The sequence below is a fragment of the Leucoraja erinacea genome, chromosome 1, assembly GCF_028641065.1.
Source record: "Leucoraja erinacea ecotype New England chromosome 1, Leri_hhj_1, whole genome shotgun sequence".
Taxonomy (NCBI): Eukaryota; Metazoa; Chordata; class Chondrichthyes; order Rajiformes; family Rajidae; genus Leucoraja; species Leucoraja erinaceus.
Window position 1 is genome coordinate 96674289 of NC_073377.1, and position 14760 is coordinate 96689048.

The window sequence follows — 14760 nt, forward strand, 5'->3', positions numbered from 1 at the left end:
GATAGGGGTAGGAAGAGGGATGGCAAGGCGTGGTCGGGGGAGGGTTGCTGCGACTCGCGTCACAACGGAGGTCTCTGGTGTCACAATGGGAACCCCTCAGTGGTGGTATATTTTGTAGGGGGACGGGACCCAATGGGTCCGCACTTGGTCTAGTAATAAATAAGGATCTATTTGTTTTAATATAGATATTCTTCAGCAGTAGACAAAACATGCTGGAGTAACTCAGCAGGTGAGGCAGCATCTATGGAGAGAAGGAATAGGCGACGTTTCGAGGCGAGACCTTGCTTCAGACTTCAGCAATTGCTTTCAAAAAAAATATTTTGTTCCGTAATATCAAATGACCTGTACCTATAAGCAACAGGAACAGACAAGTATGAAAACAATGCAATATTTAATAGCATTAGATCTTACCTTTAGGATTTCTTCAACACAGTTGACATCATTTGATAACGTTTCCTGTAAGAAAGAAACAATTTAATATCCTGTGTGTGTAATTAGTATAGCGACACTTTAAAGTAGAAAGCTCAAACATCTTTAGCTTTGTATACAACTATAAAACTATACCCCTTATGGTAAAACTTAATTATTTTTTCTAATTTTAGCAAAATAGATTCCATTTAATTAAAGTAGCTCCAGTGCCCTCCATAATGTTTGAGACAAAGTCCCATCATTTATTTATTAGCCTCCCTTCTCCACAATTTGAGATTTGTAATAGAAACAAAATCACATGTGGTTGAAGTGCACATAGTCAGATTCTATTAAAGGGTATTTTTATACATTTTGGTTTCACCATGTAGAAATTACAGCAGTGTTTATACATAGTTCCCCCCATTTCAGGGCATCATAATGTTTGGGACACGTGGCTTCACGGGTGTTTGTAATTGTTCAGGTGTGTTTAAATGCCTCCTTAATACAGATATGTGAGCTCTCAGCTCCTAATCTTTCCTCCAGGCTTTCCATCACCTTTGGAAACTTTTATTGCTGTTTATCAACATGAGGTCCAAAGCTGTGCCAATGAAAGTCAAAGAAGCCATTATGAGACTGAGAAACAAGAATAAAACCGTTAGTTTTGAGACATCAGCCAAACCTTATGCCCCTGTCCCACTTAGGAAACCTGAACGGAAACCTCTGGAGACTTTGAGCCCCACTCAAGGTTTCCAGAGGTTTTTGTCAGTCTACCTAATGGTCGAAAGTGGTTTCTGCTTCTTCTATGTTCCGGCGATTATTTCAAAAAATTCAAAACTGGCCGAGACTGAAAATAGGTTGCCGTTTTAAAAATCGGTAATTTTTTAATCAAAGTTGGTTGCGATGCTAGTTGAAGGTGGTTGCCGGAGGTTGCAGGTAGTGGAAGGTCTTACCTTCCACTACCTGTTAATTACCCCCCACCTCCCGCACTTTTTTTTGACACTAATGAGTAAACACTAAGTAAATGTACTTGGGTTTGTTGAATCTCAAGAGCACCAAAGTGTTTTATTTTAAACCTGGAACCACATTTGAAATATTATTTCCGAATCTAGTAGTATTTAAAATCACCATCTGTAGGGATCAGGTATGTGCTCCAAATTTTCCTAATCTGTATAAATGATTTGGCTGAGAGTCCAAGTATCATGTTTGCAATTCAAGAGAAGAATGTAAATATGCTTCAAGGGAATATAGACTAGCACAATAAAATTCAGTAAAGTCCGATCAAAGAAAGTCCGAGGGTCTCCAATGAGGTAGATTCTGCTCAGTAGAGATTGCTCTCTAGTTGTTGGGAGGATAGTTTAGTTGCCGGATAGCAGCTGGCAGAAACTGTCCCTGAATCTGGAGGTGTGCGTTTCACACTTCTATACCTCTTGCCTGATGGGAGAGGAGAAGGGGAAAAGGGTCAGGGTAAACTCATTTTTGATTCTTGGCTAGATGCCTTGCCAAGGCAGCGCGAGGTGTAAGTGGAATAGAATGTCACATGACCTCAAGAACCTATGGGGCTGAGTTTGAGCTGACAAATATCTGACTCTAGTGCTGAAGTCCTGTGCTCCAGAACTAGCTGTGCCTATGACATTGTTGTAATACTGGCATCAAGCTGACAGGGTGGAAAGAAACCCAGCAAAGGCTAAAAAACACAACAGATCCAATTTGGTGAAGGATTGTTTCGTTCTAATAAACAGTAATTCCTCTGAAACATTCTTTTGTTTCCCTCTCCACAGATGCTGTCTGACCATCAAAATATCCCCCGGAAAAATGGACACACAAGGAAATGCTGGAATCTTGAGTAAAACAGAGCGCTGGAGTAACTCAGCATTCCCTTCACAGATGCTGCCTGACCCAGTATTAATCCAGCACTTTGTGTTTTGTTCAAGTATCTCCAGCATTTTCTCTCAGAATTTCAGAATCTGCAAAAGTTTATTTTCCAATCTGGTCAATTTTGTGCCATCAGTCCTCTCACCACCAGCTGTGTGATGGAAGGAGTGTCCACAGTGATTTCAGAGAAGCTTATTTTACTAACCAGCAGAGTGACTTAACTCCACATGGTCTTGGCCCAACTGTTGACAAAATGGCTACATTTCAAAAAAAGCGACAGACTACTCATGACCTCAAGGTATCCTTTGGGGAAAAAATGGCATCATGAAGATCAGCTAAAATTGAACTCAACAGTATTAAAAAAAACATTTTCCAGTTGATGGAGCATACACATTTAGTACAAACAAAGATGGTTGCAGTTATCGAAACCGATTATCGCCACCCTAGTACGTCAATGCTATTTCTCAGGCACCATTCCACGCTAATCAGCCTCATTGACTTTCCATCTACCTCGAAGGTCAGTTTGCTGCTGAATACACAATCTTCACAACTCATTACTAAAGCAGTCTCTCCCTGCATGCAGCAAGCCAGGGTATCACGCAGGTTTGGGTTGGAATAGGGCAAGCAACATTTAAAGGGGAAACCTCACCATTTATGTGCTGTACAACTTTCTGACATTGCCCTCGCTGACATTCCTATTGAATCACTCAGCATCATCATCCTGGGTTGAGGGTCACCATTAACAAGAAACTTAAATTGATTGGCCACAAATATCACAGCTACTGGTGTGCATCAGAGGTCATGTCCAATCACCTAACCATCCAGTGCCTTTCTGCATTTACAATTCATAGGTCAATAATGTAATGAAAGATTGGCAAGGATTATTTCATATCCATGTGTTTAAGAAGGAACTGCAGATGCTAGAAAATCGAAGGTACACAAAAATGCTGGAGAAACTCAGCGGGTGCAGCAGCATCTATTGAGCGAAGGAGATAGGCAACGTTTCAGGCCGAAACCCTTCTTCAGACCACTTCTTTCATATCCACCTGAGAATGAACTAGAATCTCAGTTTAATGGCATGACTGAAAGCACTGGAGAAATATAGAAGTGAAACACGTCAGATTTTGGATGAATTATTTTGGTTCAGGTAAAAAGGTTTGGTGACTGCTTTATATTGGAGGAAATCTGTGGCCTCAAGGGTAAATATATCTATATATATTTTAAACAGAACAATAATACGACTGCATAATATTCAATTTTTAAAAAGAAGTCGAAAAGAACAAGGATTATTTCATATCCATGTGTTTAAGAAGGAACTGCAGATGCTAGAAAATCGAAGGTACACAAAGTGCTGGAGTAACTCAGCGGGTCAGACAGCATCTCTGGAGAACATGGATAGGTTATATTTTGGGTTGGGACCCTTCTTCAGACTTCATCTTGTGCCTCATGGCTTCCAGCACTAGGCCCAGGCCTCCCAGTTCGGACCCAACTCGGATTTTGGGTACGATATGATACAATAGAACTTTATTTATCCCATAAAGGAAATTGGTCTGGCATCAGTCATAATACACCAGACACATGAAACATGAAATGAAAGTGATGAGTGGAAAGGATTGGGGATGTGCAAAGATTGCAGAGAGGAGTCAGTCTAGCCCATGACAGAAGGGGGAGGAGTTGTACAGTTTGATAGCCACAGAGTAAAAGGATCTCCTGTAGCGTTCTATACTGCATCTTGGTGGAACCAGTTTGTTGCTGAAGGTACTCCTAAGGTTGACCAGTGTGTCATGGAGCGGGTGAGCTGTATTGTCGAGGATGCTCCGCAGTTTGAGGAGCATCCTCCCCTCCAAGACCACCTTCCATGAATCCAACTCCGCCCCCAGGACGGAGCTTGTTAATCCTGTAGGTGTGCGCGGCCTTTGCCCTGCTGCCCTAGCACACGACAGCGAAGAAGATGGCACTGGCCATCACTGATTGGTAGAACATCTGCAGCATCTTACTGCTGAAGGTGCAGAGACTACTGAAAAAGTACAGCCGGCTCTGTCCCTTCTTGTACAGGGCCTCAGCGTTCCTGGACCAGTTTACTGTCCAGGTACACTCCACGGTATTTGTACTCCTTGGTAAACTGCACATCCACACCATTGATGGAGACTGGGGACAGGGGTGTTCCTCTCCTCCTAAAGTCCACCATTACCTGCACTCAATCAGTCTGAAGATGGTTCAGACCGAAAACATACAGTTCTCCAGAGATGCTGCTCTGTCCAGCTTCTGGTGATTGGGAAACAGGCAGCGAGACCAGCGTGTCATGGTACCAGTCATTGAAGGTAGGCATGCAGGTGCAGCAGGCAGTAAAGAAAGCGAATGGTATGTTAGCTTTCATTGCAAAAGGATTTGAGTATAGGAGCAGGGAGGTTCTATTGCAGTTGTACAGGGTCTTGGTGAGACCACACCTGGAGTATTGCGTACAGTTTTGGTCTCCAAATCTGAGGAAGGACATTATTGCCTTAGAGGGAGTGCAGAGACTCACCAGACTGAACCTGGGATGTGTGTCTTATGAAGAAAGACTGGATAGACTCTCTCCTAAAGATCTTATAGAAACCATTAACCTGACAGGCTAGATGCAGGAAGAGTCCCATGTTAGGGAAGTCCAGGACAAGGGGTCACAGCTTGAAGATGGTTAAGACCGCAGAACTTTTTCACCAGAGAGTGGTGAATCTCTGTAAACTGCCACAGCAGGGTAGTTGCAGTTCATTGGCAGTAAGAGGGAGTTAATTGGCCCTTGTGGCTAAGGGGATCAGGGGGTATGGAGAAAAGGTACGGAAACTGAGTGGATCAGCCATGATCATATTGAATGGCGGTGCAGGCTCGAAGGGCCGAATGGCCTACTCCTGCACCTGGCTATGTTTGTGTTCTGTTCAAAAGTATAAAGTGGTCTTGGCTTTGTCAGTATATTTGTCATCACGTTCCCGATACATAATCAGATAGCAATTGCCTGGGAGGGGTGATTGTGGCATTTAATAGACTTTTGGATAGGCATATGGATATGCAGTGAACGGAGGGATTATGGATCATGTGCAGGGAGATAGGAGATGGGTTTGGGCATTATGTTTGGCACAGACGTTATGGGTCAAATGGCCTGTTTTTGTGCTGTACTTTTCTATGTTCTATGTTTTCAACATCTACAGATCTAACTGGGGCGAAGAGAGGAAATCTGAGATGACAAAGAATCAATCCAGTCTCTATGCACTCTTCAAAATTCTGCCCAGGTGAATAGGTAAACACCAATTGAGAATTCTACATCAATCATTAACTAGACATTTTAGCAGAACAGCAATGGTGAACTGGGGGGAAAAGATGGTTTTTGCCTATCTTGCTCCATTCCCAGTCCAAAAAATAAGGCCAAATGTGGCTATTGATAAGAGGAGGCTTAATTAACACGGGCCTACTGACATAATAAACACTGCAAATTAAATTTAATGTGGGGTGACCTGTCTGCTACCTGGCAGTAAATCTGCAGTAGGAGCTGCCAGTGGCCTTTGCACACGTTAATGATCAACACTTCTAGCACAGCTGGATGTTACAGGAATGCTCCCATCAAGCCTTTTATGAAAGACTTGTCTACATCTCAAATTGTGATCCTGGTGTCACCTTCCGAACTACCCGACCCCCTCCACTGAATCTCCCTTGTTGTCAAGATTGATATGCTCTTTGTTCCTGGCATTGCAGTTTCCCCCAGACCTCCTTCAATACCGTAACCTCTCCACAAATGCTGAGTGACTTGCAGTGTCTTCCACTATTCTGCATTTTACTTTAAGGTAGACACAAAATGCTGGCGTAACTCAGTGGGACAGGCAGCATCTTCTCTCCAGAGATGCTGCCTGTCCCGCTGAGTTACTCCAACATTTTGTGTCTACCTTCGATTTAAACCAGCATCTGCAGTTCTTTCCTATGCATTTTACTTTCAATCCACAATCCATAACATTTTGCAGAGTTTTCAAAAAGGTACATCATCTGTTCAGTTATTAAATTACGGGAAGCCAAATTTTATTAAATTAAATAGAATACATAGATACGTAAACAATAGGTGCAGGAGGAGGCCATTCGGCCCTTCGAGCCAGCACTGCCATTCAATGTGATCATGGCTGACCCCGTTCTTGCCATCTCCCCATACCCCTTGATTCTGCTAGCCCTAAGAGCTCTATCTAACTCTCTTTTGAATGCATCCAGTGAATCGGACTCCACTGCCTTCTGAGACAGCAAATTCCACAAATTCACACCTCTCTGTGTGAAAAAGTTTTTCCTCAGTTCTAAATGGCCTACCCCTTATTCTTAAACTGTGGCCCCTGGTTCTGGACTCCACCAACATCGGGAACATGTTTCCTGCATCTAGCGTGTCCAATCACTTAATAATTTTATATGTTTCTATAGGATCGCCTCTCATCCTAAATTCTAGTGAATACAAGCCTAGTCGCTCCATTCTTTCATCATGTCAGTCCCACCATCCCGGGAATTAACCTCATGAACCTATGCTGCACGCCCTCAATAGCAAGAATGCCCTTCCTCAAATTTGTAGACCAAAACTGCAAACAAGACTCCAGGGTATGGTCTCACCAGGGCCCTGTACAACTGCAGAAGGGCCTCTTTGCTCCTATACTCAACTCCTCTTTTTATGAAGGCCAACATGCCATTAGCTTTCTTCACTGCCTGTTGCACCTGTATGATTAATTTCAGTGAATGATGTACTAAAGGTGGATGAAAGCAATGGGCATCTTACCCAAGTACTATTGGTAAAAGGGACTCTGTGGAATCATGAGATTGTAAATTATGTTAACAAAAAAAATCAAAAATAAGTGACTGACGACAAACCTATTTAAGCACGTGATGCTGCATCAACAGTGGTTGCCGTTTCATCGGGACCTCTGACCCAAAACATTAGTTAATTATCTTAATTGGTGCCTTCTAACCTGCTAAATATTGCCAGCATTTTCTGGTTTATTAAAAGAAATAAGATAATGGACTTCATTCCTCCAAGCTGGATGAGAACCACTGCCTCAATGGCAAAACCAGAATCTCCAGTACTGTCCTTCAGTATGTTGAAAGGGTTTCCACAGCTTTGGCACAAATGCATGCATCAAGTGTAACATTTAATTTCTGCTAAATATGAATTTCCCGTTTCACCACAGTACAATATATAAATTTGTTTGGCCCAGTCTGCCCAGGTTGAAAATTAGAGGTCCCGGAAGAAATTCATGCAATCGCAGGGAGAATGTGCAAAGACGACACACATCTGCTGGAGCGGAAATACAACAGTGCAAACCACCGCACCATCCTGCCCCACTTGTGTCAAGGCACATTGTTCCAAAACTGGAAATAGTATTGCTATTGGTAAATATCACTTTTAATTACAACTAATTAGGTCCTACATCGTTTAACCAAATAACAAAAAGTAATAAGCTCTCCATTGAACAGCCAGCGAAGCACCAAGTGTAACAATATGATGCACCTATTATATATCTCCAGCATTTTTATTTTTATTTTGTTGAGCAAAATAACTTTTTTAGTTTAGAGATACAGCGCAGAAACGAGCCCTTCAGCCCACCGAGAACGCGCTGACCAGCGACCGCACACACTAACTCTATCCTACACACACTAGGGACAATTTAGAATTACACCGAGCCAATTAACCTACAAACCAGTACGTCTTTGGAGTGTGGGAGGAAACCGCAGATCCCGGAGAAAACCCACGCAGGTCACAGAGAGAACGTACAAACTCCTTACAGACAACACTCACAGTCAGGATCGAACCCGGGTCTCTGGCGCAGTAAGCCAGTAACTCTACCGCTGCGCAACCATGCTGCCCAACTCTTCTGTTGAATAATGCAGACATCATGAACATTTACTTAATATTCTAGTCTTGCATTGTTTTTGGGAAACTTGCATTCGACTAGGAATGTGTATATAAAGTTGAAGAAAGCGAATGGTATGTTAGCTTTCATAGCAAAAGGATTTGAGTATAGGAGCAGGGAGGTTCTACTGCAGTTGTACAGGGTCTTGGTGAAACCACACCTGGAGTATTGCGTACAGTTTTGGTCTCCAAATCTGAGGAAGGACATTATTGCCATAGAGGGAATGCAGAGAAGGTTCACCAGACTGATTCCTGGGATGTCAGGACTGTCTTATGAAGAAAGACTGGATAGACTTGGTTTATATTCTCTAGAATTTAGGTGATTGAGAGGGGATCTTATAGAAACTTACAAAATTCTTAAGGGGTTGGACAGGCTAGATGCAGGAAGATTGTTCCCGATGTGAGGGGAAGTCCAGGACAAGGGGTCACAGCTTAAGGATAAGGGGGAAATCCTTTAAAACCGAGATGAGAAGAACTTTTTTCACACAGAGAGTGGTGAATCTCTGGAACTCTCTGCCACAGAGAGTAGTTGAGGCCAGTTCATTGGCTATATTTAAGAGGGAGTTAGATGTGGCCCTTGTGGGTAAGGGGATCAGAGGGTATGGAGAGAAGGCAGGTACGGGATACTGAGTTGGATGATCAGCCATGATCATATTGAATGGCGGTGCAGGCTCGAAGAGCCGATTGGCCTACTCCTGCACTTAATTTCTATGTTTCTATTACCACTTTAAGGAAATCTTAATGCATTTTGCAGTTATGCTTTTTGCTTTTATAAAATGATTATAAATTAAGTAAACATGGCTAATAATCCTCAAATATAACCAGGTGATTTTTTGTTATTTATGTGAAACTGGTCAGTTTTTATATCAATATCTTTTGGTCATTTTCTTAGTACCGGCCATCACAGTGATAGTCCTAAGATAGACACAAAAAGCTGGAGTAACTCAGCGGGACAGGCAGCATCTCTGGTGAGAAGGAATGGGTGATGTTTCGGGTCGAGACCTACCTTTCTTCAGACCCTTCTGAAGAAGGGTCTCGACCTGAAATGTCACCCATTCCTTCTCTCCAGAGATGCTGCCTGTCTTGCTGAGTTACTCCAGCATTTTGTGTCTATCTTCGGTTTAAACCATCATCTGCAGTTCCTTCCTACACAGTGATAGTCCTAATGGGAAAGGTAGTTCTACAACACTCAGTGCATTAGTTCCCATGAGAAGCAAAATTTGCTTCATGCCCAAATTTCTTAAAATTCTGTATCTAACAAAAGTGGCCTTACAATTACTGATTACTTGCAAAAAAGTTCTGCCAGTAAAAATGATAATATCTAGCCTTCAAGTTCACAACTATGGTGAAGGAAGATTTTGTTTTAAAGTACTGAACTGTTTCCTCCAATTTATCAATTGGTTTTGCTGAATTAATTTAACAAAGTTAAATGGTACACTATTGTACATACAAAATGTCCGTATACTAATTTTCCATTGTTCCCCATCTCTTGCCCATTTACGAGCTTTGCACAAATAAGGTTGTTTTAAAAAAAAGTTCTGAAAGGTAACTAAGTTTAATTTGTTGATCTCACCTGTGCATCTTTGGGTAGGAATTCTGCACAAGTTGTATATTAACAATACAATCTTCAAAAATCTTGATCAAACTTTTAAGCTGCAGTTAGAGTTATAGAGTCATACAGTGTGGAAGCAGGCCCTTCGGCCCAACTTTCCCACACTGGCCAACATGACCCGTGTACACTAGTCCCATTTGCCTGCATTTGGCCCATATCCCTTTAAACCTGTCCGATCCATGTACCCATCTAATTGCTTCTTAAACGTTGCGATAGTCCCTGCCTCAACTACCTCCTCCAGCAGCTCATTCCATAAACTCACCACCGTTTACGTGAAGAAGTCACCCGTCAGATTCCTAGAAAGTCTTTCCCCCTTCGCCTTAAAAATATGCCTTCTGGTTCTTGATTCCCCCACTCTGAGCATGAGATTCTGTGCATCCACCTCTCATGTCCTCTTCCTCTCATGATTTAATACACCTGCTCTCCAAGGAATAGAGTCCCAGTCTGCTCAACCTCTGCCTGTAGCTCAGACCCTCGAGTCCTGGCAGCATCGTTGTAAATCTTCTCTGCACCCTTTCCAACTTAACAACATCTTTCCAATAACATGTACTGAACACAATACTCTAAATGCTGCCTCACCAATGTCTTATGTAACTGCAACTTGACCTCCCAACTTCTATACTCAATATTCTGACTGATGACGGCCAGTGTGCCAAAAGCTTTTTTGACAGCAGTTGTTATTCAAATCTTTCCAGATACAAGTAATTATTTCCTTTACTCCAAAGTTCCTGTCGTGAGTTTCAGCAGTACAGACGGCTCTGCATTACGAGGGAGAGGGGGTTTGTGTCCCTAGAAAACTGTCCACATTGTGATTTTCTGTAATGTGGAGCCACATCATTTGTGCATGCATAAGATGTATGGTGAAAAATGTGAATTTATGTTTAGTTAGTTTTTTTCTCCCTCATGAATTTTATTTCCTAACTCAAATTTTTGGGTAGTTGCTTGTCAATTGTACAAAGGCAAATATCCATTATCTGATATGATCTGTTGTCCTCAGCAACTAGTAACTAAATAGAACATTTCAATAACTGAATAAAGGAAGCTTAGATTTCTTTCCAAAATTGGAAGAGTACATTGATATTGTTCCAGTTTCCCAGGTGGCATAGATCTATTATTCCAACTGGTGGGGTACATTGTGCAAGGCAGAAGAAGTTAACCATACTGATTCTACCCACAGAAATTAAAATAAGCATAAGATTAAGCTTGGGGAAAATAACAGTCAATGCCAGGTGAATTTATAACCACAGAGTATATACAGGTAAATAAATTAACAACTTCCAGTTTATATTTTTGACATTGTTCAACACTTAAAGAGCCAATGCTAATACGATGATTGATTGACATACTGGCTACTTGGAACTAAATAACGCATTATGAAGCAATGAGATTGCCAACCCTGTAGATATAACACTCATTCATTGATTAAACCTGAGCCAAGGACAATTGTTTATATGTAGTTCTGCTATAACACAATATTTCCAAAGAAACTTATATTGTAGAAAAGTCACAATATAAAGACAATTGTGTCAATGAGGCATAGGGGAATTAGTACCTGGAAAGTTTCAGTCCGCAATAATCAAATTATTTCTCCTGCAGGATTTTCAAAAATAAAGATCTTTTAAATGGCAATGTTTAATTTTGTTATTGCACGTTAAAAATACTAAAGCCTGGATGTTACATTGTTTAATAGTGTAGATTGAGTGCATGTGAACCAATCACACACAAGCCAGCACCACCAACTCCACCCCTTCACAACACCCATACTAACACTCCCACCCCGGCACTTGGGTTCGAGCAGCTAGCTTGTACTGACGACCAGTTATCCTAGTGCTGCTAAGTGATTATTAAAGACGTGTTTAAACCACGCAATGACTTTGGCTCTTGTTTACAAATAGTATTGCTGCACAAGTATCCATAGAAATGATTTCGATAGCCGCCTGCGAGCAGTTGTGTTCTGAAGAGATGATGGTGTCCGATTACTGTGGAGAAACAGGTTTTCCCCACCTCTACTATTTAAATCCAAGACAGCTTTCTTTCACTGCTTGTCAATTTCAAAGTAACTTTTAAGCGGTTTTCTAGTTATAACCAGATCGGCCCCAATTTATCACAAGCCAGTACCATCATAACATTTAGCAGGTATTATCACAATGTTTAAAAAACATTTGGACAGGTACATGGATAGGCACGATTAAGAGGGATGTGGGCCAAATGCAGGCAGGTGGGACTAGTGTAGATGGGGCACATGGGTTGGCACAGGTTGGGCTGAAGGGCCAGCAAGTTTCCATGCTGTTTCACTCTATTTGTTTGTATGAAACAGCCAAAACTTGTACATTTAATCAAACATTATTGTATGAAAACCTCATTGTTCAGCAAGAACTGCAGATGCTGGATTAGACAAAAAATGTGGAGAAACAGTCATGGAATGGCGACGGGTGCACCGTGTGGATAACAGGTCGCCTTCATTCTCCCAGACTTGACCCCTGAGTTACTCCAGCACCGTCTACCAACCTGTTCCTATGTAAATTCTTAAGGGGTTGGACCCAGATCACAAGTTCCCGATGTTTGGCTCACAGTTTAAGGATATCTTTTAGGACATCTAAATCTGTCCTATCCATGTACATGTCCAAATGTCTCTTAAACAGTAGGATAGTCCCAGCCTTAACAACCTCCTCTGGCAGCTTGTTCCATACACCCACCACCCTTTGTGTAAAAAAGCTACCTCTCAGATTCCTGTTAATTTCTGAAATATTGGTCATAAATCTGATGCAAAAATGCTCCAAAATAAGGATCAGAATTCATCAGGGAGCATCTAAAACCCCTGAGCTTCCAGGGCCCTTAAGCGGGCCCTGGATCCCGGCATCGAGGGACTTCACGCTTTGCGCTCGTGATGTGCGCAGTGCGCACATTATTTCACATTAAATTTCTTGTAATCCAATCATGCCACCCCCCTTTTTGAAAAGCATCGTACGGGCCTGTAACCACGTGTGATTTTTTCTATTACAAATCTCAAATTGTGAAGTACAGAGGCAAATAAATGATGGGTCTTTGTCCCAAACATTATGGAGGGCACTGTACATGTCACTGAAAGTAAGCATGCAGGTACAGAAGGCAATGAAGAAAGCAAAGGGCATGTTGGCCTTCATAAAGAGAGGATTTGATTATAAGAGCTTGGAGGTCCTACTGCAGTTGGAGAGGGCCTTGGTGAGACCACACCTGGAGCATTGTGTGCAGTTTTGGTCTCTTAATTTGAGGTGGGATATTCTTGCTATTATGGGAGTGCAGCGCAGGTTCACCGGGTTAATTCCCGGGATGGCAGGACTGACACATGATGAAAGAATGAATCGAGATGAGGAAAAGCCTTTTAAGCCAGAGAGTTGTGAGTCTGTGGAATTATCTGCCTCAGAAGGCAGTGGAGGCCAAGTCACTGGATGCATTCAAGAGAAAGCTAGATATAACTCTTAGTGGCGAATGGAATCAAGGAATGGGGAGAAAGCAGGAATGGCATACTAATTTTGGATGATCAGCCATGATCATATTGAATGGCGTTGCTGGCTCAAAGGACCGAATGGCCTACTCCTGCACCTTGTTTCCATGTTCCTATGATCTGCATGGGTTTTCTCCAAGGTGTTCTGTTTCCTCCACACTCCAAAGACATATGGGTTTGTAGGCTAATTGGCCCGTGTGCGAGTGCGTTACTGGCTGGTCAGTGCAGACTCGGTGGGCCAAAGGGCCTGGATCGGAACTAAACTAAACCACTTGTCATGATGGAGCCTATCGACATGACCCGTCTACTAAAGCTGACCAAGTATCATTACACAGCCTCGATACAGAGGACGTTGGTTTGAAGCAGGTGCTGATAGGAACATGCTTTGCATTGAAGGGAAATAGTAATTGCATATTATCTTGCAAGCTATAGCCATTGGACAAAATCCAGAAATATAATATTCAAATCCCGCCATGATAATTTGGGAATATGAATTCAGTTTTGTGAAGAACTGCATGGATATTAAAAGTGAACTATAAGCAAATTATTACAAAACCCAATAATAATGTGGCAAAATCTCACTCTTCCTCTGAAGTAGCGCAAGTGATCCAGGTTAAATTGTTACCACTGTTAGCAAGTAGGCTGACCTCAATCATTCTCAAATAAACTGGGTGGTGTTCGGATGGGTGTAATAAATAATGATTTTTCCAAAGTACATGACTTAATAATGAAAAAAAGGTTTGGTTTACTGTATTAACTTCAACAATTTGATAATAAAATGAATAAATAGGATTTTATAGTCGTGACGTACACACCAAATCACATGATTGCTTGGTAGACTTTCCAGTACAGTCACTGGTAAACATTTTGTGTTGATGTTAGATTATAGATTGCTAATCATTCTAGATAAAATGAAAGGGAAGAAGCTTATTGCTTTGTTTTGTATAACATCGTACAAGTTGAAGAACTGAGCTTTGAGCCAACTTCCCTCCACTTTTAAATTAATATTGTAGGCATTCACTGATTTCTTTAAAGTACATAGCTCAATTAGTCAGAAGGTTTAAAGTTATTCCAAATCCTAGTCTTTTATATTAAAAATAGTAATTTACTGTTATGTTTAGAGCAAATTACTCTGAACGTGTTAAACCAAAACACTGTCAATCTGGAGAGGTCACAATGATTAAATATACAGTAATCTGTTTAAACCAGAATGATGCAAATGTTGGGAAGGCACAAACTGTGGTGCAGAGAAATACAAAGGCAACAACAGCTAGAATTAATTGAGGATATTGAAAAGTATATTAACTGGAATACTCCTCCGACACCTGTCCAGGTCAGAAACTAAAATGATGTTGGACAATTTCCTTCTTTATTAGCATTAATTGCAAACATTTAGCACCAATGGATGCAAGACTAAGTCCTCAAAGAAAAAGTTTAAAGCATTAGGGATAGAAATGCACAGAACACTGTGGGAGTTTGCTG

General features: G+C 41.6%; 1 protein-coding gene across 3 annotated transcripts in view; it reads right to left on the bottom strand.

The window, feature by feature from the left end:
- Positions 1 to 14760, bottom strand: part of aff1 (AF4/FMR2 family, member 1) — a 129573-nt gene that overhangs the window by 39792 nt on the left and 75021 nt on the right. For all 3 annotated transcript variants that reach the window (XM_055639951.1, XM_055639960.1, XM_055639944.1), the window contains one exon: positions 412 to 456. In XM_055639951.1, the coding sequence (XP_055495926.1) occupies positions 412 to 456 (45 nt within the window). The remainder of the gene's footprint in view (positions 1 to 411; positions 457 to 14760) is intronic.